The sequence below is a fragment of the Triturus cristatus genome, chromosome 1_1 (assembly GCF_964204655.1).
Source record: "Triturus cristatus chromosome 1_1, aTriCri1.1, whole genome shotgun sequence".
Classification (NCBI taxonomy): domain Eukaryota; kingdom Metazoa; phylum Chordata; class Amphibia; order Caudata; family Salamandridae; genus Triturus; species Triturus cristatus.
In genome coordinates this window covers 1,269,317,316-1,269,345,307 of record NC_140579.1, presented here as the reverse complement: position 1 = coordinate 1,269,345,307, position 27,992 = coordinate 1,269,317,316, and the positions used below count along the sequence as shown (strand labels likewise).

General features: G+C 43.7%; 1 protein-coding gene across 7 annotated transcripts in view; it reads left to right on the top strand.

Moving 5' to 3' along the window:
- The window catches only part of LOC146871936 (DDB1- and CUL4-associated factor 7), a 919,103-nt gene that overhangs the window by 412,486 nt on the left and 478,625 nt on the right, over nucleotides 1–27,992 (top strand). Inside the window, exon 7 of one of the 7 annotated variants that reach the window (XM_085652277.1) lies at nucleotides 350–1,060. The exons of the other annotated variants lie outside the window; for them this stretch is intronic. Within the exon in view, the coding sequence (XP_085508403.1) occupies nucleotides 350–384 (35 nt within the window). The 3' untranslated portion in view covers nucleotides 385–1,060. Of the gene's footprint in view, nucleotides 1–349; nucleotides 1,061–27,992 lie in introns of those variants that run through there. 7 annotated transcript variants of the gene reach the window in all.

The window sequence follows — 27,992 nt, the reverse complement described above, 5'->3', positions numbered from 1 at the left end:
ATATAACTTACTGATTATAGTTTTACTAACAGTGTGGTGTTATCCTAACCCAACCTTTGCATACACAAATTACACGTGGGAAATTGCTATTTGCATGGCAAAATAACTCGAATGCTTAAAATATGTACGCATATTAATAGTAGTACATGTGGTAATAGATATCGCAGGATTTATGTTGCTTATGTGATGTTTGCATTCCTGAGTGGATCCAAAAGGTGAATATTTTCGCTTTAAATGTCGCTATATGCTAGGAAAACACTAATATAAAAAGGGATTAGTGAGGGTATAAAATTAGAATCATTATTTCTTTGTATTAATTATTCCTTTGTGTTTGTTTCGCTTAAATTAGCATTTGGGCCTACCACAAAATGGAGTCGAAAATAGAGTTCAGAAGTGGCCACCGTCTCGTGAGCGCGATACCTACTGCGCAGACTCGGATGGCTCCGTGAACTTCCTTACGAACCCTGTACACCATGGCCTCGGTCAAGGATAGGATCTTGGTGGGCTGCCAAAGGCATGGATAGTAAAAAACGGTTTAAAATGAACAATCGAATCATACAAGTAAAACCAAGACTTTGTAACATAAGGACTATGTCATCTCCGGGAGTGAAACCGCAAAATCCATGAGAAACCATGATGAACAAAAATCAGATGTTTAAGATCAGCCAATCACAGACTTTCTCCGCCTAAAATTGTTCCACATTATCCTGAAATTTATTATAAAAAGAGTAGTAGAATAGGGAGGAGTAGTTGCGGTCGATGCTGTATATGCTGGCGATGACTTATGCTTGCACGATTACTGGTCCTATGGAGATCTTTGGGACTGTAACGTGCTGAGCAAAGAACTTTCGGAATTTGAGCTTTGACCTGCTTTATTTGGACAATTTATTGGCTAATTCGGTTAAGCAGAGCCAATGAATTAGAGAAAATCCAGACAGCAAGAATAGGTAAATATAATGTCCGGCGATTTAATTATTTGATTTGGACAATTCTAAAACTTTGATTAAACAAATGCTAATAATTGCAATGACATTTTAGATAAACATTAATTAACGGAAATTATGAGTTTGGGGTTTTTCGTTAACGAGAATAAAGGATTCTGAGTCTTAAAATGTGTTTTAGCTGGTTCTAAATCACCATCAACCAATCCAACTAATTGGTCTGTCGACCAAGTGGGTGGATTGCCTTGATGTTTGGGATTAGGAATCTATAGGTGACGAACGATAATGTATATTCTGTAAAATAACTTTTCCTTCCCTATAGGTTATAAGGTACCCCCCCACATGTCCAGCGCGATATCATCATCCCTCCTGTGTGCAGACTCGTGAGTCAGACGTGTGTGTGTTGGTGTTATGGGCCCCACCAATGACTGCGTGTGTGAATGAGCTAGTGTGAAGTTGGGTCTGTGACGCAGGGAGGATAGTTATATGATTTCCTTCTTTTTCTCTCTCCGGTCCCTCGCTGGATGATGCTCTTCAGCAATAAATCTCGTCCCTTTGGCAAGACTCCGAATGAGACCTCTACAGGAGGAGCTACATCTTCAGTGGCAACAGGCCGTGGGTTTCTTAGACGACTTCCTCAGAGTCACACCACGCATGAAAAACGCTCTGCATTGATGGTCACAGATGCCCAACTTAGCAGAAGGACTCGCTTTCATACAGGATATTCCAGATTTTGTTCTCACAACGGATGCCGCCATGGAAGGATGGGGAGGTCATCTCCAAGATTTACAGATACAAGGAAAGTGGTCTCCAGAGTACAAAAAACAACATATCAACAGCCTGGAATTGCGAGCAATTTTCCTGTCCCTGCAAGCTTTCCTTCCAAGGATTGTAGGTTCATCAGTACTGGTTCGGACCGACAATACCACCAGCATGTTTTACGTAAAAAAGCAAGGAGGGACAAGATCGGCAACTTTGTCAAGAGAGGCTCAGGATTTGTGGGAATGGGTCACACTCCACAACATAACCCTCAGAGCAGAACATGTCGGGGGTCTACAAAATACCCTGGCGGACACGCTCAGCAGGTCCCAATCCGATTGCCACGAATGGGAGCTAGAGCAGAATCAAGTGCACAGGGTGTTCCGAGCTTGGGGCAAGCCGGCAATCGATTTGTTCGCAACGAAGGACAACAAAAAATGTAGATATTACGCCAGCAGATATCCTCAACAGGGATCAAGGGGGAATGCCCTGTCCATGCGATGGTCAGGGATTTGTGCTTACGCTTTTCCCCCAATACCTCTAATCCCGAGGGTAATACGCAAGATGAAATTGGAGGGCTGCCGTCTCATCCTGATTGCACCCCGGTGGCCACACAAGTACTAGTTTTAAGAGCTTCTGTTATTATCCCAGGACCAGCCGATCCGTCTTATTCCGACACCCACAATGTCGAGGAACAAAGGTCAGGTGATTCACCCAGACCCTCAGTCTCTACATTTACACGCATGGCTCCTGATTTCTTGGAATTCAAGGACCTTAACATCCCTCAGGACTGTCGTGACATATTGACAATCGCGAGCTCACAGCACAATTAAGACATACCGTCTAAAATAGAAGCGTTTTTGCCGTTGGTGCGAGGCTTAAAATGTTCACCTGGTGGAAGCTCCTGCGGAACAGATCCTTCCTTATTTGCTACATCTGGCAAGGTCTGTGCTCACTTTCTCATCAGTCAACGTCCATTTAGCCGCACTTTCCAGATTCAGAAAGGGTGCTCAACTTCCTTCTTTATGTTCATCCTCTTTGATCAAACAATTCATGAAAGGACTTTTCCGAGTGTTTCCTCCGGTATGGCTGCCTCCACCGGAGTGGGAACTTAACACTGTCTCAACGCAACTAATGAAACACCCATTCGAGCCGATCCACAAGGCCGAACTCAAATTCCTCACCTGAAAGGTTGCCTTACTTCTGGCTCTGACATCCGCTAGAAGAGTGAGTGAAATTCAGGCCTTCACTATAAAGGAACCATTTCTACATTTCACTCAGGACTACGTGACCCTCCGGACTAATCCTACATTCATACCTAAAGTACCGTCACAGTTTCACCTCAAGGAGCCGGTAAAATTAAGTACTTTCTTTCCAAATCAGTCTACACCAGCGGAAAGAGCCTTACATTCTCTTGATATAAAATGTTAAAAATTCTACCTTCATAAAACGAAGAACATTAGAAAATCCGACCAGTTGTTCGTGGCTTACGGCCAAACTACTCTGGGAACGGCAGTCACAAAGGCCTCAATTGCCAGATGGATAGCATCTACAATCCATTTCTGCCATGACAAGGCTAACAGGCCATTGCTAAGGAAAGCCAAGGCCCACTCCACAAGAACGGGGGCAGCGTCTACAGCGTTGTTTGCTGGGGTGACTCTAGAAAATATCTGTCGTGCTGCGACATGGAAGAATGTCCACACGTTCACAAGACATTACTGCCTTCAATCTACACATCAGGACGATGCAGCAGTTGGACAAGCTGTCCTACGTCATCTTTTTCTTTGAGGTCAGTTTCAAGTACCTTTTCTGTCTTTTTATTATCTATGGCTTGCATTTTCTGCAATGATGGCATGTCTGACATAGAATATTATTATGGTGCATGTTTCATTTCCCTGTGTATGTTACATGTTTTTTTAATTCTAAAGTTTGGTTTATTATACCTTTTTGTTAACAAGTTGTGGATGCAATTGGGAGTTTATCAGCACTAGTCTCCCACCATCCGCAAACGACTGTATACTTGGTATACTGCTTGCTTCTCTGATTCAGGCATGTGAATCTATGAAAGATACCCCAATACTGGATAAGAAAACAAGTTACTCAACTGTAACTACAGTTATCCAGTATTGGTATCTTTCATAGATTCACATGCACCCACCCTCCTCCCCGTAGAGTCAGTTCTCTATGTTTCGGAAAACTTACTTCCCACTTGTGCTAAGGAAAATCTGAGGAGAACTGGCTCTGAGTGTGTTCTAGAGGGTGCTGATTGATTGGTACCAATTTTTGGGTTCTTTTGGCATAATGAGGTAGATAGGCTGCTAAGATCTAGGCCTCAGGCCTTTTCTTTGGGGCCTACTACTACTATTATGGTTTGGCACTACTTTTGTATTTACCGTGGGACTCCCGCCTCGGTGACGGGGAATGATTCAGGCATGTGAATCTATGAAAGATACCAATACTGGATAACTGTAGTTACAGGTAAGTAACTTGTTTTCTCCACTACAGTGGGACTAGCTCAAATGCAGGTTTTGGGTTCACAAACACTACACCACCCTATTATACTCTGCAACACATCGCTCCACTCTACAACACTCTTCTCTACACTATGACATTCTACACTTGTCCACTATACAACACTCTACTGCTACACTCTATTCCACTCTACGACACTCTACGCCACTATACAAAACTATACTCCTCTACAACACTATACAACTCTAGCTAGGCCACTCCACACCACTTTACTTCACTGTACTCAATGAGACACTACTGCACTCTACTTCATTGTACTTCACTACTCCGCTCTACACCACTATATGCCACTCCACTTGACGACACTATGCCACTGTACTCTACCATAATGTACGACACTCTACTCCACTGTTGCCTCTCCACTCTACAGCACTCTTCCCCCAATGTATTCCACTCCACTCCACACTACAACACTATAAAACACTCCACTCTACAGCACCACGCGTTGTCACTCCACTCCACTCTGACAGTCCACGTTATGACACTCTCCTGCACTCTACTCAACAGTACTCTACACCACTCAACTCTTTGCCACTTCACTTTATGCCCCTACACTGTATGCCATGCCACTCTATAACACGCCACACCACTCTACTCTACTATATTACATACCACTCTACTCTATGCAGCTCCGCTCTACTCTGACACACCAATGCACTCTACTCCACTTCTCTCTACTCTACAACACACCCCTCCACTCAATCTACTCCACTCTGTCACTCCACTGTATGCCACCTCACTGTACACTATTCCACTCTACGCCACTCCACTCTAGTCCACACTACCAGACTGTACGACACTTCATTCTACAGCACTCTACAACAGTCCACTGTAGGACACTCTCCTCCGGTCTACTCTACGCCACTACACTGTACGATACGCAACTCTCTAAGGCATGATACTCTACGCCACTCCACTGTTCAGCACTCCACTGTACGCTATTCCACTCCGCCACTGTATGCCACTCCACTCTACAGTGCCCCACTCCATTGTACGACAGTCCATTGTATAACACTCTCCTCCATACTACTACACACCAAAGTGGCACCAAAGATGAAGGAGGTGAAAATCTCCCTGCAGTCTAGTCCAAGTCCAAGCATGGAGCCTAAGGAAGCAGCTATGATTAGTGCAGCAGGTACAGTGGCACTGGGCAGGGCGAAGAGCCAACAAAAGCCTGATCTTGACATTAGGAATTAGGGCGCTGCTACTGTATTGTATTATACAGTGATTCGTGTGGGGTGCCGAAGCACATCTTTGAACAGGTAGCGTGCTAACCCATGATTGAGGGGGGGGGGGGCTGGCAGAGGATGTATTTATTATCATTCTATGAGAGAAGTGTTTTGTTGTCATGGATGAGTGATCAGAGAGGTGCTCTTTTCTTTGGGCATAGTGCGTATGAACCGGGCAGGATCCGGGCAGGATCCGTGAGAGATCGGCACACAAATTATAATATAGTTAGAGCTAAAATAAATGGGCAGCGCTCGCCTAGTCAGATGGACAGCAGGGTGAGGTGTGCAAAAACATAATAGGGATAACCAGAGAAGGCCTAGTAATCCTTTTGGCAACGTCTGCAAGGCAGACATCCTGTCAAGTGTGTAAAATGATAGCGTGTACACAATTTACTTAGTTTGTTTCTGTTTAATTATGCAAAAGTTCAGGGAAATTATGCGAAATATATATAAAATTACAAAAATGCAAAATACATTATTTAGTGCTATATTAGAGCACAAAATGAGTTTTGCAATTTTGCAGTAAAAACATAGCACGAAAAAACAAAGTGGCATAAGGAAAAGGCTCTCATGTTCTGGACATTTGTATTAGTCTCATGCATTTGCGATAAACTTTTGTCACAAATGCCACATAGTTATGTGAGGTGGCACTGGAAAGTGTAGCATAAAATTCTAGAAATTACATGACTCAAGCAGCTCCATTTAAATTTCAACCGGGTCTTAATATTATGCCAAATGGTAATGATGGGAGTTGGTGCTATGAGAAGTAGCCTTCCACCTTTTTTTTTTTTTTTTTTAAGGCAGAGATACTACCTACTAATGTACAATTATATGTCATTGACGATAGAGAAGAACACCATGAGATGTGAAAAAAACAGTGTTATGGGTTTTTGGTTGTGAGATTTAGGGTGGGTATGTGTTATTGGGTGGCAAGGGAATTTCTGGGGATTAGGATGGGTATGGGTTTTTGGTGGTAAGGTATTTTTTAGTGTTTAGATTAGTGTAAGTATAGGTTTTTAGGTGGTAATGGCTTTTTTAGGGTTTAGGGAGGGTATGGCTTTTTGGGCGGCCCAGGAATTTGTAGGGTTTAGGTTGGGTATGGCTTTTTGTGTGGTAAGGGATTTTTTATGTTGTAGGGTGGGTGTGGGTTTTTAGGTTATGTGGAATTTCTTAAGGTTTACAGTGGGTATGGGTTTTTGGGTGGCAAGGGAATTTTGAGGGTTTAGGTTGGGTATGGGTTTCTGGGTGGCAAGAGAATTGTTATGGTTCAGGGTGGGTATGGATTTTTTGGGTGGTAAGGTATTGTTTAGAATTTAGGGTGGATGGGTTTTTAGGAGGCAACTGCATTTTTTAGATTCAGGGTGGTTATGGGTAGTTGGGCGGAAAGGGATTTTTAGGGTTGGTATGGGTTTTTTGGGTGGCAAGGGTATTTTTATCGTTTGGAATGGGTGTGGGATTTTTGGTGGGAAGGAATTTCGTAGGGTTTACAGTGTGTATGGTTTATTGGGTGGCAAGAGAATTTTTAAGGTTTAGGGTGGGTATGGGTTTTTGGGCGGCAAGGGAAATTTTATGGTTTACGGTGCATATGGGTTTTTTTGGTGATGAGGAATTTTTAGGGTTCAGGGTGGGTATGGATTTTTGGGTGGTAAGGTATTGTTTAGGGTTTAGGATGGGTATGGGTGTTTAGGTGGCAACTGCATTTTTTAGTTTGAGGGTGGTTATGGGTATTTGGGCGGAAAGGAATTTTTAGGGTTTAGGGTGGGTATGTGTTTTTTGGCTGGCAAGGATATTTTTATCGTTTGGGATGGGTGTGGGATTTTTGGTAGGAAGGTGTTTTGTAGGGTTTACATTGTATGGGTTATTGGATGGCAAGAGAATTTTTAAGGTTTAGGGTGGGTGTGGGTTTTTAGGGGGTAAGGGAATTTTTAGGGTAGGTATGGGTTTTTGGGTGGCAAGAGAATTTTTAAGGTTTAGAGTGGGTGTGGGTTTTTGGGGCAAGGGAGATTTTGTGGTTTAGGTTGGGTATGGGTTTCTCAATGATGAATTTTTTTTAGGGTTTGGGGTGGTTATGGGTTTTTGGGTTGTGAGGTTTGTCTTAGGGTTTAGGGTGGTTATGGGTTTTTGGGTGGCAATGGAATTTCTAGGGTTTGGGGTGGCCTATTGATTTTTGGTGGCAAGGTATTTATTAGGGTTTAGGGAGAGTATAGTTTTTTAGATGATTAGGGCTTTTTTAGGGTTAAAGGTAGGTATGGGTTTTTGGGCGACATGCACACTTTTACGGTTTAGGGTGGGTATGGGTTTGTGTGGTAGGGGATTTTTTATGTTTTAGGGTGGGTATGGGGTTTTAGGTTATATGGGATTTCTTAGCGTTTAACGTGGGTATGGGTTTTTGGGTGGCAAGAGAATTTTTAGGGTTCCGGGTGGGTATGGATTTTTGGGTTCTAAGGTATTATTTAGGGTTTAGGGTGGGTATGGGTTTTTAGGTGGCAACTGCATTTTTTTAGATTTAGGGTGGTTATGGGTATTTGGGTGGAAAGGGATTTTTAGGGTTTAGGGTGGGTATAGGTGTTTGGGTAGTAAGAGATTTTTTTAGGGTTTTTGGAGGGCATGATTTTTGGGTGGCAAGTGAATTTTAAGGGTTTAGGGTGGGTGTATGTTTTTAGTGGTTAGGGATTTTTTATGGGTTTAGGGTGGGTATGGGTTTTATGGGTGGCAATGGAATTTCTAAGGTTTTGGGTGGCTGTGGGTATTGGTGGGGCAAGGGACATTTTATGGCTTAGGGTCGGTATAGGTTTTCGGGTGATAAGGATTTTTGAGGGTTTAGAGTGGGTTTGAGTTTTGGGTGGCAAGGGAAATGTTATAGTTTGGGTTTTTGGGTGATGAGAAATTTTTAGGGTTTAGCATTTGTATGGGTTTTTGAGTGGCAAGAATGTTTTTAGGGTTTAGGGTGGGTATGGGTTTTTGGGTGGCAGGGGACCTCTTGGGGATTTGGGTGGGTAAGGATTTTGGATGGCAACTGTTTTTTTTTAGGGTGGGTATGGATATTTGGATGGTAATTAATCTTTTAGGGTTTAGTGTTTGTATGTGTTTAGGGTGGCAGGGAATTTATTAAGGTTTATGGGAGTATGGGTTTTTGCGTGGCAAGGGATTTTTTAGGGTCAAGGTTGGTATAGGTTTTTGGATGGGCTAGGCTTGACACTAATACACACTCATCTTCAGGTGGCTGTCCACAAATGATCAGAAAATGCTGTCATTCACAAGAGAGCCAATGACTATTGGCGACTTAACCTTTACCCCATGCACTTCACTTTCATGAATGGAAGCAGAGTGTAAATGACTCTCAGACAGACCAATGCAATGACAGAAGAGTGCTGACCCAAAGGCCCTTAATGTATTTATATGGATGTAAATGTATGAATAGACTAGATCTATGGCATTGGACATAATATTTCCATATCAAACCCAGTCCTAAAGTTTTGAGCGTAAGCTTTTCCACAAGGTAGCTATCGGAAACAGCCATAAAGTTAGGAAGGGGTCAAAATTACAGTTGGCTTATCAAAATACCTACATCCTAACAAGGATTCTGGCAGAGCATACCTTCTATATCCATGGTTTGTCACACTGGGTGGCCAACATAAAAAAATATTACCCACTATGGTTATCTGTGAGATTCCATCTAAATGCAAATGATTGACTTGGGGATGGCGACAGTGTAGAACTGGGAATAATCCCCTCAGTGGATGGTTGTACGGTGTGCCCGACCACGGATTTGGGATTAAAATGTGTTGATCGCGGTTTAATGGTAAATCGTGCCACACCCACCAGTGATAGTCCAAAATATTTTGCCCAGGGAAGGGGATAATATGAGAAACGGGCCTGTTTTAAGCCTCACACTAATGGGGGAGCCCGCAGGCCGAAAAGGTGGTTTTGGGAGCCCCATAGTGGAACATGAGGACGGTGACTCACCAGTGAGTGACAGATTGCTAACAGGGAATCGGGACCCCAAAGAAATAAGTTCCGCAGTGTCTGAGAACAAGATGGCGATCTTATCCTGGAATATTGCCGGACTAAGATCCAAAAGAGGGGATACCATCTGGGAGGCTTTTCTTGTTGCCCATCATGTTATAGCCTTACAGGAAACGTGGGAAGCTAAAGAAGGTTATTACCTGGATGGTTATCAATCATTTATTATATCTGCAACTCCTTCCACAATGGGGAGATCCAGGGGTGGCCTTCTGTTGTTGTTTAGTCTGAAACTTCTATACAAAGCTGTATTAGTAGTGACAAGCTCCCCAAACATTTTAGCAGTAAGATTGGAGGGTGATAATTTGCCTACTATTTTGGTGGTAAATTTTTATAATTCCTTTACTAGGAATGACGAATTAGAACATCTATTAGCATTATCAGGGTTTTTGGATGATTATGATGAACACAATAATACCTTTTATTTGTTAGTGCTTGGGGATTTTAATATTCATGTTTGTCACATGCAATGTTTACCGAATTTGGATCTTGAGGAAGACCCACTCGGGAATATTCATTTCGAGCACACTAGGAGTGGGGTCTATCTGGAGAGATTTTTATCGATATATTACTTGTTTGCCCCAGCACAAGGGGAAACTCAGTGCCCTGTCCCAACTTTTAATGGCCAAGGCAATGAGTCTACGATTGACTACATTTTAGTGTCATGTCTACTGAGGGACTCTCTAGGTCCTCTTAGTGTTGATCAGAGAGGCTTTAGTGACCATAATCCACTCACGTTGACCATCAATATCAGGGCACTTAATACTGAATTTGTACCATCCACCATTTAAAATTCTAATATAGTCTCTAAATGTCAAGGACGCAGGCTAAGGTGGGAGGTCATCACTCCTAGCGACTTTTTAGAAAACCTGTACATGAGTAATGCCGAGGATCTGGCAAAATGCTTAGGAGGAAATCCAGATCCAAGGGAAATCCTGGATGCTTTTAATCGCATCACAGCACAGGTAACAGTTAACTTGACTAGGAAAAGTAAAATAAGGCCCAAGAAATTGAAAAATTGGTTCAACCAAGCTTGTAGTGACACCCATATGGCCCTTTTAGAAGTGCTTAAAGAATCTGGCAAGGACGCACAGAAGGTTGCGGAGGCAAGAAGGTCTTATAAAAAGGCTATTAAAAGTAGGAAAATGGAGTTAATAGATATGGCCTGGGAAGAACTATCCAAAGTGAGTATTCTGAAAAGTAGTACTCAATTTTGGAGAGTGATCAATAGTCCCTTGTTTAATGAGACAGTAAACACTAATCAAGATTGCCTCATCCCACCAGATAAGTGGGTGGAGCATTACGGTGGCCTCTATGCCGAATTGAATAATTCATCTCTTGTGATTCAAAATAAACCTACTCCGGTAGGAAAGATTAACTTCACAGAAGAGGAAGTGCTGGAGGCCATTGAGTCCACGGCACACGGGAAAGCACCCGGCCCGGATGGGGTGCCGGCAGATCTTTATAGGGCCGATCCGCATTTGTGGACAAAGGTTTTAACTGTTGTGTTTAATGCAGTCACCATAGTGGGCCCCCCAGTGTCCTGGGGCAAAGCAGTTATTGTTCCTATATTTAAAAAGGGTTCAAGAGAGGATCCGGCGTGTTATCGGCCGATCTCTCTCCTGGACTCAGCAGCAAAAATCATGGGGAAGGTGGTCCTGGAGCGGCTGATAAACTGGTTGGAAGAGAATGCAGTCATTTCAGACTTGCAGTACGGGTTCAGAAAAGGAAGAGGTACTGTTGGGCAATGCCTCAACTTACACCTCCTCATAGGGAAGTACACGGTCGCAAAGCAGGGGGATTTACATCTAGCCTTCATGGATCTGTCCACTGCTTTCGACCTTGTAAACTGCCAGAAACTTTGGACTGCCCTGTCTGATATAGGTCTAGATCCCATACTGATATCCTTCCTAGCCGATATTCATAAAGATACTAGTGCTGCTGTGCGTTATAATGAGAACGGGAGCTTGACGGACGCCTGGCCAGTAAAGCGAGGGGTAAGGCAAGGATGTATCCTTGCTCCTCCGCTGTTTACACTTTATATAAACAAGTTGGGTGAAGCCTTAATTGCATCATGTAAGGACATCCCGAAAGTGGTCCATAAAAAGATTCCTGCGCTATTATACGCAGATGATGCTGTGTTGATAGCCAGGACGGTAAGAGGTTTACAATCACTTCTGGTTTGTTTTATTAGTTTTATGGACTCTTTGGATTTGAAAATTAATTTTAAAAAATCACACGCCATGACGTTAGGCAGCAGACGGGCGAAAAGGGCATCATTTGTCTGTAAAGGGCAGGAGCGAAGTAAAATACCTGCCTTCCCATACTTGGGTATTGTCTTTGACGATAGAAGATCGTGGGCAATGCAACGCTCGTTGAAAAAAAACACATTAGTGAGGGCCACAGGGGCCCTGTTGGGCTTTGCTAAACGTTTAGGTTGTAAGCCATTACCGGCCATCATGAAAATCTATAACGCCAAATGTTTGCCCATTGTGTTGTATGGGAGTGAGGTGTGGGGCTATACTAAATCTAGCGAGATCCAAATGGCAGAAAATGTCTTTTTTAGAAAAGTCTTATCGCTCCCTCAATCTGCAGCATCCTTTAACATACATGAAGACTTGGGCGCTGGTTATATTTCTGACCAGATTGCTGTGGCTCCGATATTAGGATGGCTTAGAATCTGGTCACAGCAAGCTCCGAATTTAAATCAACTAATTATTCAGGACTGTCTGTCCTTGGACAAGGCCATGGCTATACCATGGATCCATTAAATTAAAACTCAAATGGAGTCTCAATGGGTAGCCTTGACTTGTTTACAAACCCTAGGGCCTTAAGTAAATTCGCGATTAAGGCAGTAAAATCTCAGTACTTAAACAGGTTGATGGTCCTAAGGGAAGAGGAGGAACTGGCAAAACCATTGGTTAGAAATTTTGTGATGTTAAGCACAGGGAGAGAGATTCAGCCGTACTTAACATACATAAATAAGCCATTCCATTTGTTTGTTCTGCAAAGGTTCAAACATGGCATGCTCCCATGGTTGTTATCTTTCCCCCGGGGGTCTGCCAAAAATGCCTTGTCCGTGTGACAACAAATCAGAGCAAAATGCCCTGCATATGATCTTTTTCTGCGAGTTTTATGTACTGCAGCGAAAGAAATATATCCTGCCACTGCTAAGATGTTGTAATTTTGAACAGGTCAGACCAGCTCTGGTTTATTTACAAATGCTTGGGTCTTCTGCAATATGTTTTGGGGTGGCGAGTTACATTACAGGGGCTGTGAGATGTCCTAAGAAAATGCTGCTACCCTAGTCGCCCCCTTCTGCCTTTTTATGTCCGCAGTGTAACAAAGTTTTATTTTAACGATAATTTGATGCAATGATTTCTGGAAATTTTTATAAAAAATAATTAATTTTCCATTGGGTGACAAACTTTTTATTGTGTTTTTGTACTCATCAATTGTATAGCACTTTTTATATTGTAATATACCTAGTTGTGTTAATTATGACACAGTAATGTGACTAATTGTGAAAGGAATTTTATTGCGTATGCTTTGATGGTTTTAAAATTTTTAACCGAATAAAGCTAACTTTTGACTTTGACTTTGACTCTCAGACAGACCAATGCAATGACAGAAGAGTGCTGACCCAAAGGCCCTCTATGTATTTATATGGATGTAAATGTATGAATAGACTAGATCTATGGCATTTACATTATATTTCCACATCAAACCCAGTCCTAAAGTTTTGAGCGTAAGCTTTTCCACAAGGTAGCTATCGGAAACAGCCATAAAGTTAGGAAGGGGTCAAAATTACAGTTGGCTTATCAAAATACCTACAGCCTAACAAGGATTCTGGCAGAACATACCTTCTATATCCATGGTTTGTCACACTGGGTGGCCAACATCAAAAACAATTGCCCACTATGGTAATCTGTGAGATTCCATCTAACAAAATGCCTAGCTGAAGGTTTTAATATAGAGTAATTAAGATCCACACTTAAATGCCTATTGGTGTTTCCATATGCTTTTTACAAAAATATGTCCGGTCCAGTGGCTTTGTCATAACATTCAAAAACAAATAGATCAGGAACATAGACATGATCATTATCACTGGCGTGACACCATACCCAACCCAGTACTACTGTAATGAGCATATATTTTGCCTGAAGCTAAAAAGTGCAATTAAAACAGTGTTTGTAGCAGAAGCACACACATTGATCCCTGTCAAGTCCTGTATGAAGTGAAAGATACATGTGAGTGTATCCTAAATCTCTCTCTCGCTCACTAGGACTGTGAAAGCTCTATTCTGTTGATCACATCAGGTCTGGCAATGGGTGCACTGCCAAGCCAGTCCTACATTTCGATCTAGGTTAGTGTAGCCTTTGCCTCTTAAACACAGAACCGCACTCTGAAATTTAAAACATCTTCTTTTAGCATAAAATGGAGCAGGGTGTCGTTAGCATACACTGGATAGCCCTCCTGGTCTAAGTCTATAATGTTGGTAAAAAGTGCCATGCGGTTAAAGAAAAGTGCTGAAGACAAAGGTAAGGCACAGGTTACTCTCCATGTGATGTTGGAAGCATCTGAGAGCAAAGGAGGGAGTTTAATTAAATGAGTATCATTGGGAAGAACTGATGCAAAGCAGAACAGTACAGTTCAACACCACCAGCTCTTTCCAACATTGTTTTAAGAAGCACCTGATGGTCAACAGTAAAAAATGCAGCCAAGAGATCCATTTAGCATCTGAGCACAGGGATGCTTCGAACATGACTAATCTTCCCTCATGTTTATAAGAAGTGTCATATGCCCCTTCCACAGCCTCGATAATATTTCATTCACAGTCTCACAATTTCAGAATTTAAACATGTCCGATGGTAATTATTTATTACAAATTATTGCTGGTACTCATGTATCTTAAACAACTAACAACCGTTGACAAAGCAAATAGTACTGGCAGGTTTTAGGTGTGTCAGTTGTGTTTTATATACAAGGATACAGTAACATCTCCAAAAGAAACCCAAATGCTGGTCGAGTGACACACTATGGGAAACAGAAATGTATTTTACATTTCCCTTTTTAGAGAGCCCCCATGTTTTTCATCCCTTCTTCAAAATGGCACCTAAGCAACAACATAAACTGTCACTAGCAAGTGAGACTACTGGAACAGCCTATACTCTGTGATCACCAAGCAACCCACTAGAAGACAACAAACCATTCAGAACTCCGTAGTCTTACTCATCCACAACATCCCACATAGTGCTCACATCACACCACACCTCAGGGAGCTCCACTGACTCCTGATGCACTCATTTCAAACACCTCACACGCTCAGTGAAGGCACTAGCCAACATAGACACCATGTATCTGAATAGTTGCATCTCCTTCCAACAAGCAGACCAGACACCACTGTTCCGCAGGACTCAATCTGCATACATTCCACGCATATGCAGAACTAGGATGATGGGCGTTCTATTACATCACTCTTAAAGTGTGGAACGACCTCCCACTCCACATCGAAACCTCCTTCGTTCTTCTCTTCTTGAATTCTACAAGAAGCTGAAGACCTGACTCTTTAATCAAACAAACTAGAGGTGGGTCAGGACACTGAAATTTTGATTCAGGCTTGAGCCTGAATCCTGGATCTGGCTCAGCTTGAGGTTCTGTTAGAACCTTGATCCAAAAACAAGCCTATCTTTCATGTGGCTTTTGCCTGCCTTCCTCCCTCTTCTCAGGATATGGTGTTATGGCCAGAGCTGTAGACTGTGCAACTGGGTAACCAGATTTAAGCCTTGGCACCGGACCAACAGTAATCCATGTTAGCGATACAGTCCCTGTTTACATTTCACGTTTTATTTCATGCTGCATACCCCAAGTGAAATCTAGTTTTGCCAGATGTTATTTTTCTGTAGATTTTTCATGCAACATAGAATTCTTGTCTAGTGCATACTGTGAACTGAGTCGCCCATAGGTGCCTGGGTGAATTTGGGTTGGGGATGGCAGTTCATAATGGGGCAAAGTTGGGGGCTTCGTAGTTGAAGATGAAGGCAGTGAGTTTCTTACATCGCATGGCATTGGTTCATAAATGTGTGCATATTACATCCTGATCCAATGCTTGGCCTCTGTGCAGCACACAGAGCGAATGGAACAAGTGTTGCTTTGTTGGGTTGGTTTGCAGTTGCTGTTTCTGTCTGTGGGCAGTGGAAAGGATGGACTTTTGCCTTGCTCTGGTATCCTATTTAAGAAGATTCTCCAAGGGCTTGAAGTAGAGCTTGCCTCCTGCTCTGAAGTTTCAGGGACACAAAGATCTTACCTGCCACTTGCTAAACACCACCTGACTTTCTCTGCTGGACTCCTGGTTGCCAAAGGGTGCCAATTCCAGTTCCTGGGTCAGCGATGCTGCCAGTGATGCCGCAACATACACCAAGGCCATGGGCACGGTTCGTGAAGTGTACGACGCACTGCCCTGACTGCACCGCAGCTCTGACACCCGCCAACCCCTGAAAGTTTATCGTTCTTCTCGATGCCTGCTCTCACATTGACGCCGGTCTTCACCAGCGCCTGCATCTCGTCATCACGGAGCCAATAATTGATGTGGGTGACTTCCCAAACTCATCAACACTGACTGCTTAACGGAATTGATGCCTCACTGTCACCTCACCTCACCTCCCCTGCCAGCCCCAACTCTATGCCTTGTGGACTCAACGCCTCGCCTCCCCTGTGGCAGTAAGGAGCCGACCCTCGCCTTGGCCCATCAACGCTTCACCTTTGTGATGCTGTGCACAGTCCGTTGACTTCGATTTCCAAGGTACTGTTACTTAGGGATCAATATGACTTCGTGGCCTGCCTTTAGACCTTAGTCAGCGGCGTACTTGGGATTTCTGCCTGTCACGATGTCGTAATAACCCCAGTTGGAACTATAGGTTGTTACAAGCATTATTTTTGCAATAATCATTCTAAAAGTGATATCTTGATATATGTGTGCTGGATTTTTGTCGTTGTTTGGTTTAGATAAAGGTATTTTATTTTTCTAAACTGGTGTGGTGTCCATTTGTATTGTTTTCACTGTTACAATGTGTCAAGTACAAATCCTTTACACATTGCCTCTGGGATAAGCCTGTCTGCTCATGCCAAACTTCCAAGGGGGTGAGCAAAGGTTATTTTAGAAGTGTAAGCCCCCTTACCCTGACTAGAAGGAAAGGTCCTTGCTTGGACAGGGTACAAACCTGTCACGTTATCCTTTGGTCTCCCCATCCTTAAGTATGACATAAAATAGCATAATTTACTTTTTATATCTGCATATTTAGATTATGGCATAATATTTTTTCATGTAATTGTAAATTGTATTTATATAACGCTTACTACCCTTGAGGAGGCGTTGATGCGTTTTGAGGCAAGTAGCACACTACCCAGGGGTCCGTGTTTAGAGTTAAATAGATAGCAGATTATGAATTGTGAGGCAGTAAAACAGTTTTGTTCCGGTCTCTTTTCCTATACTCAGTTTCACTGTAATTATGTGATTGTGCGGCTTTTGCATAATTCGCACAATTATAGACTAGCTGTATTCTCCATATAATCCTTCATCTGCTCCATAACCTGTGGCGTTCAACAAAAAAATATTCTACCTCAAATGGTTCAAAAGTTGCTAGAAATGCAGCGACATGTGCTGCCTCTCAGTAAAAGGCCCTTTGCAAAGTCTGACAGATTCTTTCTTTTGCATCTTCGCTCAATATAGGTGTTCAACTGTTACTAATGAAATGCAGCCAATGCCCAGACCTATGTTAACAAGTGTAAAAATGAAAAAATAATGAAGTAATACTATCACGAAATATCATGCGTTAGCCACCTAACTTGCCTTTTCTTGCCCCATAATTTACTCCACCCTGCTGCATAATTTGGCTCTGACTATGCTAATAAACTTAGATTTTACCTTTGCACTGTTCTATATTTACTTTAACTAACATGGCATGGCATTACACACAATATAACAGTGAACTGTAAAACTAACTCACAAAAGTTGCAGGAGGAATAGAAAAGTTAGCCAAATGAATTTAAAAAAATAGCAGCAAACTACATTTGTTGAAATGCCTCAGTGCTCTTATGGAAATGAATGCACAAAAGGAAGCCCCACACCTCTACAGAGACAGTACGACAGATACCATTCCATTTGATCAGAATACTGTAGGCTCACACGGTGTGTATCTCATAAGAGCGCCTGTTCTGAATGTAAAATTTCGATGTTATAAGACAAAAAAAAAATTACTTAAGTGATTTGTGCGTAACCTGCCCTTTACCAGGATACTGGTTGTTTTTTTTTGGGTTTTTTTAAATTATAAAATATTACATCAAAGAGTGAGAAGTGCCCACCAAGACCTAGAGCAGGTCTCACCTTCAGCACCTCCCCCACGGAGCTGTTAATGTGTTCCATTCAGTGCTAGGGCTTCGACCGCCACGCTTTACACGCAGCCTCATGGGGTGCTTTTTAGCCCCCCAAGTCTTCCACACCGAGTGTATGGGAAGTGTCTGGGGTGGGCGCAACTCGGAGCCGCTAACTGTCTGTTCTTACGGGGGCAATTGCTCTTCCTCTCGATTCCTGTTCGCTTTCATACAGGTGCACATTTTTTGTTAAATGGTGGGAGAATGTGCGTTTGGTCTTTACTGGGGTTAAATGTATGCAAGGGGAAATAAAAAATAACTTTCATATTGGGGAAAAAGCAGCATTTGATTATAAAAGTGTGTTTGTACATAGTGCTTTTATTCAATCACTTTAACTAAAACAGTATCTATCAGTCGATGTTATAATTAATGTACAGATAAAATTGGCTGCACCTTCAAAATCCTACATCGTTTAAGGGTTGCAATTGTTCAACTAGTGGTATATTGTGGCTGTGCAGAGACAGCCTGGGTTTGCACACCTCATTCCTTTCGTGTTGCTTCTCTGTAGAAAGGTGCGTTATTAGAAGCAGGACCCATCCCCCAGTCTGGATTAAGAGTGTACGGGTCTTTTGCGATGCTAATGTCCCCTTTGTTGTGTGTAGAGGTGCATTTGCCTCACTGGTCGGGCATCCTGAAGTCCTGCCTCAAGTTTCCTCTCAAAGCAGGAAGGATTCAGAGAAACAGCAGAACATTCGATACTTTTTTCAAAAGGCCTCTCAGAAAGTAGAATGAAGCTAGCCACACACATCTCTCTTTTAAGGTTTGATGAGTTTAAGCAGTTAATCTCCGCGTGCCTAAAACTTGTGTAATGTAACTGGTGCTTATGTAAAGCGCACCAAAACCATTTGGGTCGGGTTCGCCTATATAATCTGCAAAAAAAAAAAAAGCCATAATGCTGCCTAATCAGAAACATCAATAATAAATATTGCACTGTATGGATTGTCAGGCCACTTTCCTAATGGAAAGAGCTATTCCAATATCTACAATAATGTAGACACAATTGGGATGTGCAGAATAAACAGGTGTACGCAGGGCTTTAAGTGGGCCGGGTCTCACCGGTGCTGAGCACCGGCAGTTTTTTTAAAAGGAGGCCTCGAAACAGGTCTCTATCGGGCTCTGTTTTGTGCCCTGGCATAGGCGGTCCGTTTTTTTCCGTATTGCATTGACAGCAGGCAAATGTATGTGCGCTTGTTTACACTACTCACTTCTCACAAGTGGTGAAGTTACGGCATGACGTCATGCCAGGTGAGCATTATGGGGGAAAGGAAATCCTTTAAAAATAGTAATTTTCTATCTGGATTTCCCTGCTCTTTTTTAAACTCAGGAGCAGCAACATTGTCATGGTGTCACCAGGGCTTTAAGTGGAAGCTTTTTCAATATTATATACAAGCCATAGTTGCTGCTTATTTATCTTATGCAACTAACAACCACTGACAAAGACAATAGTCCTGACTTGTTGAAAGTATGATGTTACTTGTTGTATCATATATCTGGATGCAATGACAGAAACAGCACAATACAAGTTGAGTGGGTCACTATGCTAAACACATATATTTAGCTTAAGTGTTTTAAGCCACGCCCTTAATTACATTGGCCACGCCCTTTTGAGAGACCCCGCAGTTTTTTCATACCACTTAAAGCCCTGGGCGTACGTTTTGTTAAAGTGTGGATATATATATATTTTTTTGCTGTTGAGTTTAACATAGGTCTTACAGAAGGTGTTTTGGTGCACTGAGCAAAGCACCTGTTTCTGTGGTCCTGTACTGAGTAAACAAAACTAATTTACGCCAGATTCCTCTGTTACTGCTTTATGTTTAGATAGTATAGCCCAGAAACAGTAGTCAAAGTTTGCCTATATTTGTTTCTGAGCGGTGCTGTCTGAAACTAAAGCACCTATCCAGAAAAATATAATTAAAAGGCCCAGCACCTAAGTCAGGGACATATTTATCATCATACTATGCAGCACAGCAAGTGACTTTGCTGTGCTTTGTGATAAGAAAAGGGCAGCAATGAGCTGTATTTAACATTGAACGGCACACTTCTTTTCCCTGTGCTGGTGCACAATGTGCTGCCTAGCGCCAATGCAGGCACTCTTTCACCATGGTGCAAGGGTTCCTGCATTGCTAGCTTGATTGTTTTTGCTCAGGAAGGGGTCCCTTTCTGCACAAAAACAATGTACTGAGGCATTTTCCTCTTTACATGTGTGCTGCAGAATGCAGGAAAAAATGAGGGGACATAATCATATTTCTCCTCGTTATGTCCCACCTGGGGAGGCGTAGCCTTTTTGGCGCATTCCCAGATCTACCACTTATGGTAAATCTCAGAATGCATCAAAATCCATGGGTTTTGCATGGGAACAACCATACACCACCCATGGAATGCCTCCCTTAGGCAGAGTTAATCTTGATTTATCAAGCCACTTGGGGCCAAGGAAGGTGGCCTTGCATGGCTTGATAAATTGCATCTCAAGCGTTCCGTCGATTTAGCACCCCGTTGTGCGGCCCTTGATAATTAAATGCAAAGTGCTGTAAATTTGTTTTGAGTACCTGTTGCTATACCAGGAGGAGTGGTGCCATGCGATGCACAATTGTGCACACCTTCTCCCGGTCATACGTTTTGAGCTTACAAAATATATATGTGTAAACAGGTGCACTGCAATAGTGTCTATTACTAAAATCTGTGCCCTTACTCTTTAAACTCCTAAATAATAACAAATTGTTATTCTCCTCATTCCGTCTTCATATTTTCTAAAATATAAAAAGAGCTGTGGATGAAAGCATCCAACACAGAACAATATATTACTTTGAGGGCTATTCGCCTGTTCCTGCTCTTTGTTCAACACTGATTGGGTAACTTGTTTTCCCTGGGTGAGGACATGGATGGTTGAGTGATTTAGTGCATAGACTGATAAATGAGTAAGTGAGTGAATATTCCGATAAATGGGTATAGATGAATTGCTAGATAAATGAGTGAACGGATGAATGACTAGGCAAGTGGGCACATGGATTGACGTGAGTGCATGAATGAATCACTGAGTAAATGGATCTATCCGTTATTTGGTGCATCAATGGTAAACAGGAGGATGAGTGAGCACTCTTGTGGCTCATATTTCTGCAGTCCACAATGTGCCTGCTACAGGATGCCCTGCACTCACAGCCACTTTACAGTTTCCACTGAAATACATGATATATTGGAGAGGTTGAACACTACCGATCTAAAAAGAATGCAAGTTTGATATTGATGGGGGCCTCTGTAGGTTGGGGTCACGGCCTACTAGAAGATTGCAAGTAGGCACCTGGAGTGGTCGGGGATGCGCCCGGCAGTGGAGTCACCTTCGGCAGGAGTCCCGGTCTAGGCTCTGTGTCCGTTTGCACAGTCTCTTGGATTCTCGTCTCCCCTCCAGGCATGCCACATAGATGGGTGTTTCACCCTTCTGGGACCATCTCACCCGCCACATTCTCGGCATGAGCACCCTGCTGCTGCTTTCCCCCTCCTCACTCCCTACAAATCTACCAGGTTTCACCTCACCTCACCTCTCCACTTCACTTTTCTTTTCTTGCCCTTCTAGTGCACCTCACCGGGTGCTGCAGCTGCCATTGATGCCGGTGGGCAACTGATCTCATGTGTTCTCTCCTGTGGTGGTGTGTGCGCAGGGGATCTCCTATTGCTTGCCCTCGGGGATGCTGTAGGTGGGTCCTGTATTTTAGCTGGCTGATCCACCGTGTGACCTCCACACTGTACTGTACTGTTGTCTCCACTGGGAGCCCTGCTGGTGCTCTGCAGTCTCCCTCCATCGGGAATAGGGTTCAGGGTGTAGTCATCGGCTGGTCACCTCAGGTCACTGCACACCCATCTCCGGGCCCCGAACTGGTGAATTGCAGTATTCCCTATGCGCCCATTGCCATCTTGCCTGCCACGTCGCTTTCCCGGTGCTGATCACAGGTTGTTTGCTCCCCGTACGCAGAAGCCACAGCAATCCCGCCAAGTTCCTTGCCCCCTACAGTTTGCCCTTGCACTCATGGTCGTGTGGGCCTCAGGCACCGGAGCTCGGTAATCACACTGTCATCTTCATGCATCTCTGGCCATGCCCCCAACATGCTCATTCTTGCTGAACTAGTCAGGATGGGTGTGTGGCATAAGTTAATGGACTCAGAAAAGTTGCAGGTCTAGAAACAGTATTGCTTTGCATTATCATCTTTAAACAGGCAAAAATATTGAATGATAAAGCCAATAGTTATTTAAAGAATGGTCATGTGTGTTATTTGTGCTGTGAAGTGGCAAGGGTAGGGGAAAACATGACTCTTGGGAGGAATAGAAATGTACTCTGTCATATTTACTGCAACATTCTGAACACATCAAACTATGATTATTGTGAAACCCACGCCACCTACAAATCATCAGCATAGGCAAGAAACAGAGTAACACCTTCAGCTCTCATTTATTTTTTTAGCAGCCAGTCGTTAAGATAAGGTGACACATAAAAAGAGCAATCTTAACCATAGAAGTTAAGATATTTCTAAATTATCAGCTCCCCTTACAAAGACCTACAAAGGCTCTCTCTAAAACACCAGGTGAGGTGGCCACAAAGTGGAAGAAAGGGAATTATACATTTATAGATGGATAACTGTGAATAACAGGGATGAATTCACCATGGGTGCCTGAGTGATATCAGGTAGACAACAAGAGTGAAGCTGAAAACTACAAGGTGAAAAAATCCCTGTTGTTCACTTTTACCCATCTCTAATTTTATGTTATTTATGACTTCCAAAACTATCTACCCTTGCTATCTATTTCGCCACACGTACATGGCCTCTCCTGTAATTTGCGTCAATGAGTGTTCTATGGGTTTTGATGCAAATCCCTATCTACTTACATTGGTAGACATGAATTTGTGCCACAACCTAATGTTTCCACGAGGCTGGTGTAATGAGAAGAAATGCCTTCATTTCTCAACATTGCATGAATGCTGCATTGTATAGCACACATGCAAAATGGGAAAAGTCTTAATGCACAGCTTTTGTACATGTTGTGTCATCAGAGTAGGATATGATTTGAACCCGTGGGTTATGGTGATGCTGGTCAGAGGTATCATATAAGTGTTGAAGAGGTTAGAGCTCAGTGAGGCTCCTTGGGGTACTCCACAGATGATTTCTGATATAAAGATGAAGACTCCAGAAGGTAAGAGTAGAATCCTTTATTCCTGACTCCTCTCTCCACCAGCATTCCTCCAGTCCCTCACTCAACATTCTAAGGTCCCCTCCAGGGACTAGGAACAAACCAATACCAAGTAGGGGTGATACAGGAGGAACATACCAAGTATAATTATACTAGTCAGTGACGTAACATACCTTGGTAAGAAAACACATCGTAACACATCTTCCCCTTAATACAAATGAATAAACATTGTAATACAACAACCTCAACTTAAAGCAAACAGATATTTACTTGTACTTAACAAAGTCTTTGTGCCAACCTGGGGTTCTGCATGTTCTTCGTGTGCTAGGTACATCATTGATGTCTTGGTTTTGTGTCTCTGCTGCATGGTCATAAGAGTGGCTGTGTGAGTTTTGAGATTTAACTAACCTGTCCATGCTCCACATTTGGTCATTATCTAATATGGCTGTGTTGTTTCTTACAGCTGTGATGCGCATAGGTTTTGAAAACTTAGTTTCAGCATCGCTCCTTCTTAGCATCTTGATGCATACCCGGTCTTTCCACTTTCCACTGTGGAATTTTGGTCCCATGTTTAGTGTCATACAGAATTTTGTACTTAGTTTGGTTTGCATCAATTTTGTCCCTGAAAGCTTGCATGTCCATTGTGATGTGGGATCCCCCTCCTAACCAATTCGGGAAACATTTTGTACCCGGTCTCCTTCCTCTCAAAGCTGAAAAAGGAGACATACCAGTAACTGAATTCGGAGTGGTGTGATAAGCCCACAACATTTCCTGTAACGCTTGTTCAGTGGGTATTCTATTTACCACTGCCAATTGTATGCAACTTTTGACCATGCGGTTCATTCTTTCCACTAACCCATTTGCCCTAGGACAGTATAGTGGCGTTCACAAATGTGATATGTTAAGTTTACTTAAGAATTCTGTCATGGCGTGGGACGTAAACTGAACTCCGTTATCAGTGATCATGGAGGACGGTATGCCTTCCTGAGCAAATGTATCTTTAAGAAACTGAATTACAGATGCGGTCGTTACCTGGTTGACCATTTTCACTACGGTCCAGTGAGAGTGGAAGTCGACTAAGACCAGTGCAAACTGTTTCCCCACCCCCTTGAAATTGAGAGGACCTATGATGTCCAATGCAATCTTCTCCCATGGTTTATCTGGTACAGATATGGGGGATTTCCTGGTTACTCTAGATTTGTCACTGTTGGAACATGTAACGCAATTTTTTACTTTTGTCTCCACTAACGAGTCCATTTTGGGGAACCAATACCTTTCACGTAACCTTGCCTTCGTTAAGCTCCTGCCCAAGTGGCCCTCGTGAACAAGGTCAATTATTTTAACCCTAATAGACTCTGGTGGAATTATTTTATCATTTCTGAATAAAATACCTTGATCTAAGTTAAGCTCAAAATGTACATCCCAGAACATCCTTAAATCTGCACTAATTTGATCAGAAGAATCGGGCCAACCCTGTACGGTGTAAGAAATGACCTGTGTCATAGTGTTGTCTGAGTTCATGCAATCTAGCCATTCCTGTGTAGTGATAGTATTCAGGTTGAGTTGGAAGTCCGGGTACTCAGGAGTTTTAAATTGTTCCTCCTTGTCAATTGGACTTCTAGACAAGAAATCTGCTGCCGAATTTTGAATACCAGGAACATATTTGATTGTGAAACAGAAACCCTCTAAGCCTAGTAACCACTTAGCTATGCGGGGAGTGTTACATGAGTTATTCTTTGGGTTAAACATGAAAATTAGAGGTTTATGATCAGTACGTAAACAAAATTGGATAACCCACAGAAAGAATTTGAAATGTTTCACCACCCAAAAACAAGCCAACGCTTCTCTTTCCACCACCGAATAGTTCCTTTCCGCTTTGGTAAGGGATCGTGATGCAAACGCAACAATTCTCTCTTTGCCCTCAATAACTTGCGAGAGTGTAGCCCCTAACCCTTTCCCACTTGCATCTGTAGTAAGAAAGGTCCTGCGTTTGTGTTCAAAGTTGCACAAATACGGAGCAGAGAGTATACCTTCCTTTACTTTAGAAAATTATGTCTGATGTTCCTCTGCCCATTTGAATTGAGTGTTGTTCTTTGTAAGTTCTCTGAGGTTGGCAGTTAGATCCGAGAAATGATTTACATATTTCGCCGTATATTCAGCCAACCCTAAAAATGACTTAAGTTCCTCTTTGGTTGTAGGTTCAGGAGCATCCCTTACCGCTTCAACAAGGCAATGTTTGGGTTTAAACCCTTCTTTAGAGATTCAATGTCCTAGGTCAGGGGTGCTCACAAACTTTCTCTCGGGGGCCAAATTTACAGTGTGGTTTGTGGCAGAGGGCCACACCAGTGGGGGCGGGGGCAGTGGGGGAGGGGGCGGGGCTAGAGCAAAAAATAAAACTGTGACCATGAGGTTGAACACAGGCCCCTGCAGCAGACGCCTTCGTCCACTGATCCACCAGACCCGGCATTCACACATCTCTATCTATCTAGCTCTGTCTCCCTCCCTCCCTCTATCACTCTCCCTCCATTACTCTCCCTCTCTCTGTCTCCCTCTCTATCTATTTCTCTCTCTCTCTCTCTCCCTCTGTCTCCCTTTCTCTCTCCCTCCCTCCCTCCCTCAGTCTGTCTCACTCACTCTGTCTCCCTCCCTCTCTCTGTCTCAGTCCCTCCCTCCCTCTCCCTCTTGTCTCCCTCCCTCTCTGTCTCCCTCTTGTCTCCCTCCCTCTTGTCTGTCTGTCTCCCTCCCTCTTGTCTCCTTCCCTCTCTCTGTCTCCCTCCCTCTCTCTCTGTCTCCCTCCCTCCCTGTCTCACTCACTTTGTTTGTCTCCCTCTCTCCCTCTCTCTCCCTCTCTCTCCCTCTCTCTCCCTCTCTCTCCCGGTCTCCCTCCTTCTCTCTCTTCCTCTATCTCTCTCCCTCTGCCTCACTCACTGCGTTTGTCTCCCTCCCTCTCTGTCTCCCTCCCTGTCTCCCTCTCCCTCTCTGTCTCCCTCCCTCTCTGTCTCCCTCCCTCCCTCTCTCTCTCTCCCTCCCTCCCTCCCTCCCTCTCCTTCCCTCTCTCTCTCCCTGTCTCCCTCCCTCTCTCTATCTCTCTCCCTCTCTCTCAATCAGTTCCTCATTCCTATCTGTGGCGCTCCCCTGTGCTCTGCAGCTCACTCATTCTCTGCAGCTCACTCCTCCTTCCTTCCACAGCCCCAGAGCAGGCCGTTGGAGGGAGCTGTCGGCGGCTGGTACCTGCTGCTGGCTCGGCTCCCGCAGTCCTCCGGCTGGCTCGGGGGGCGGTGGTGTCTCGGTCTCCTAGCTACGGCACAGTGGCCGTCCAGCACAGACGCGAGGCAGCCAATTAGCTGGCAGTCGAGTGCCATGGCTTGCTGCTTAGCCCCAGACTCGTTAGAAGGCTCCATCGCTGTTAAATAGACGCCCTGCTCTGCCGTGAGATGCGGGCGTGTGGGGCCAGCGGAAGTGTCTCTTGTACCCGCCGACCTGTTGTGTTACTGCGTGATATTTCACACTAGGTGTGTATATTACGTTTGAAGTCAGGAAGGGTCTGTTCTTCGGATTTGCCCCTTAACAAAGTTTGAATTCAGTTGTTGAGAAGAGGCATAAAACAACCCGTGTGTACAGCACGTTTCACAAGCCGTGCCCACGAATATGAACAGTGTTGTTGTCACCTAGGAAAGCTGGTGTGCAGTTATAAGTTGCAGGAAGGCTGCACCAGTTTGCTTTCGCTTTCCCTGGGGTTCCCTATCTAAGCAATCTAGAAGTACCACACGAGGTTGGTCCTGGATGTGTGTTCTAAGAGCTGGAAAGTTCTCTTGCCACTGTGTGTCCTTTCAGTTGTACACCTGTGCCCCCCCCCCCCCTCCCCCTGTCTGTCACCTCACCCCGCGCTGAGTCAGCTTCCCTGGAACACACACAGCCGCCGCACCCAAGTACTTCACAGGTCTTTTAAAGACCATTCACTTGTTAATGAGGCTTTGTTGTATTTCATCTCTTCTTAGCGCCCCTGCATCTCCACTCATACAGAGGGGAGATGCAGGGGCGCTAAGAAGGGGTGAAATACAACAAAGCCTCATTAACAAGTGAATGGCTTTTAAAAGAATTGCCCGGCCCCCATAGCTCCGCGCTGCTGCAACCGGCGGTGCTTGCACAGGTACGATGTCTGCAAGGTCCGCGGGCCGCCAAGGAAGGCTTGCTGGGCCGCTGGCGGCCCGCGGGCCGTACTATGAGTACCCCTGTCCTAGGTACTCCACAGATTCCACGCCAAACTGCCATTTCTCTTTCTTAAGTGTAAGTCCAGCGTCTCTAAATTTAGACAGGACTTGTCTTAAAATAGTGTTATGTTCTTCCACATTGGCACCATAAATTAGGATATCATCCTGAAAGCAAAGCGTCTTTGGCACCTCTTTTAAGATATGTTGCATAATTCTCTGAAATACCCCTGCCGCAGAGGCCAATCCGAAAGGCATGCGGCAGAACATGAAGGTGCCAATGGGTGTAGTGAAGGCAGTGAGTTTTCTAGAGTCCGGATGTAGCTCCACTTGATGGTACGTGTGAGAAGTTGGCCTGGTATATGATGTTCACTAGTTAAAGTGACCACCTTGTACCATGCCAAGCAACCCTTATGGTGTGGTTGTAAGTCAACCTTTTCGGACTAGCTGCCCTAGTGGTAGCGTAGGCTAAGCAGTCTTTGAGGCTAAACTCGTTAAAGCGTGTTAAGTAGGCTGTTTTACCAATGAAAGGACACCACACAGATATATATTCAAAATATATATGTATTTATTTCTCAAAGTATCCCCTAGACTCTTTATGAGCACAGGAGCACAAATCGTTAAACAAGACAACGTTATAATATACAGAAGTTGCACTTTATATGGATGGGCCCTGGTGGCCACTCAAACCATAT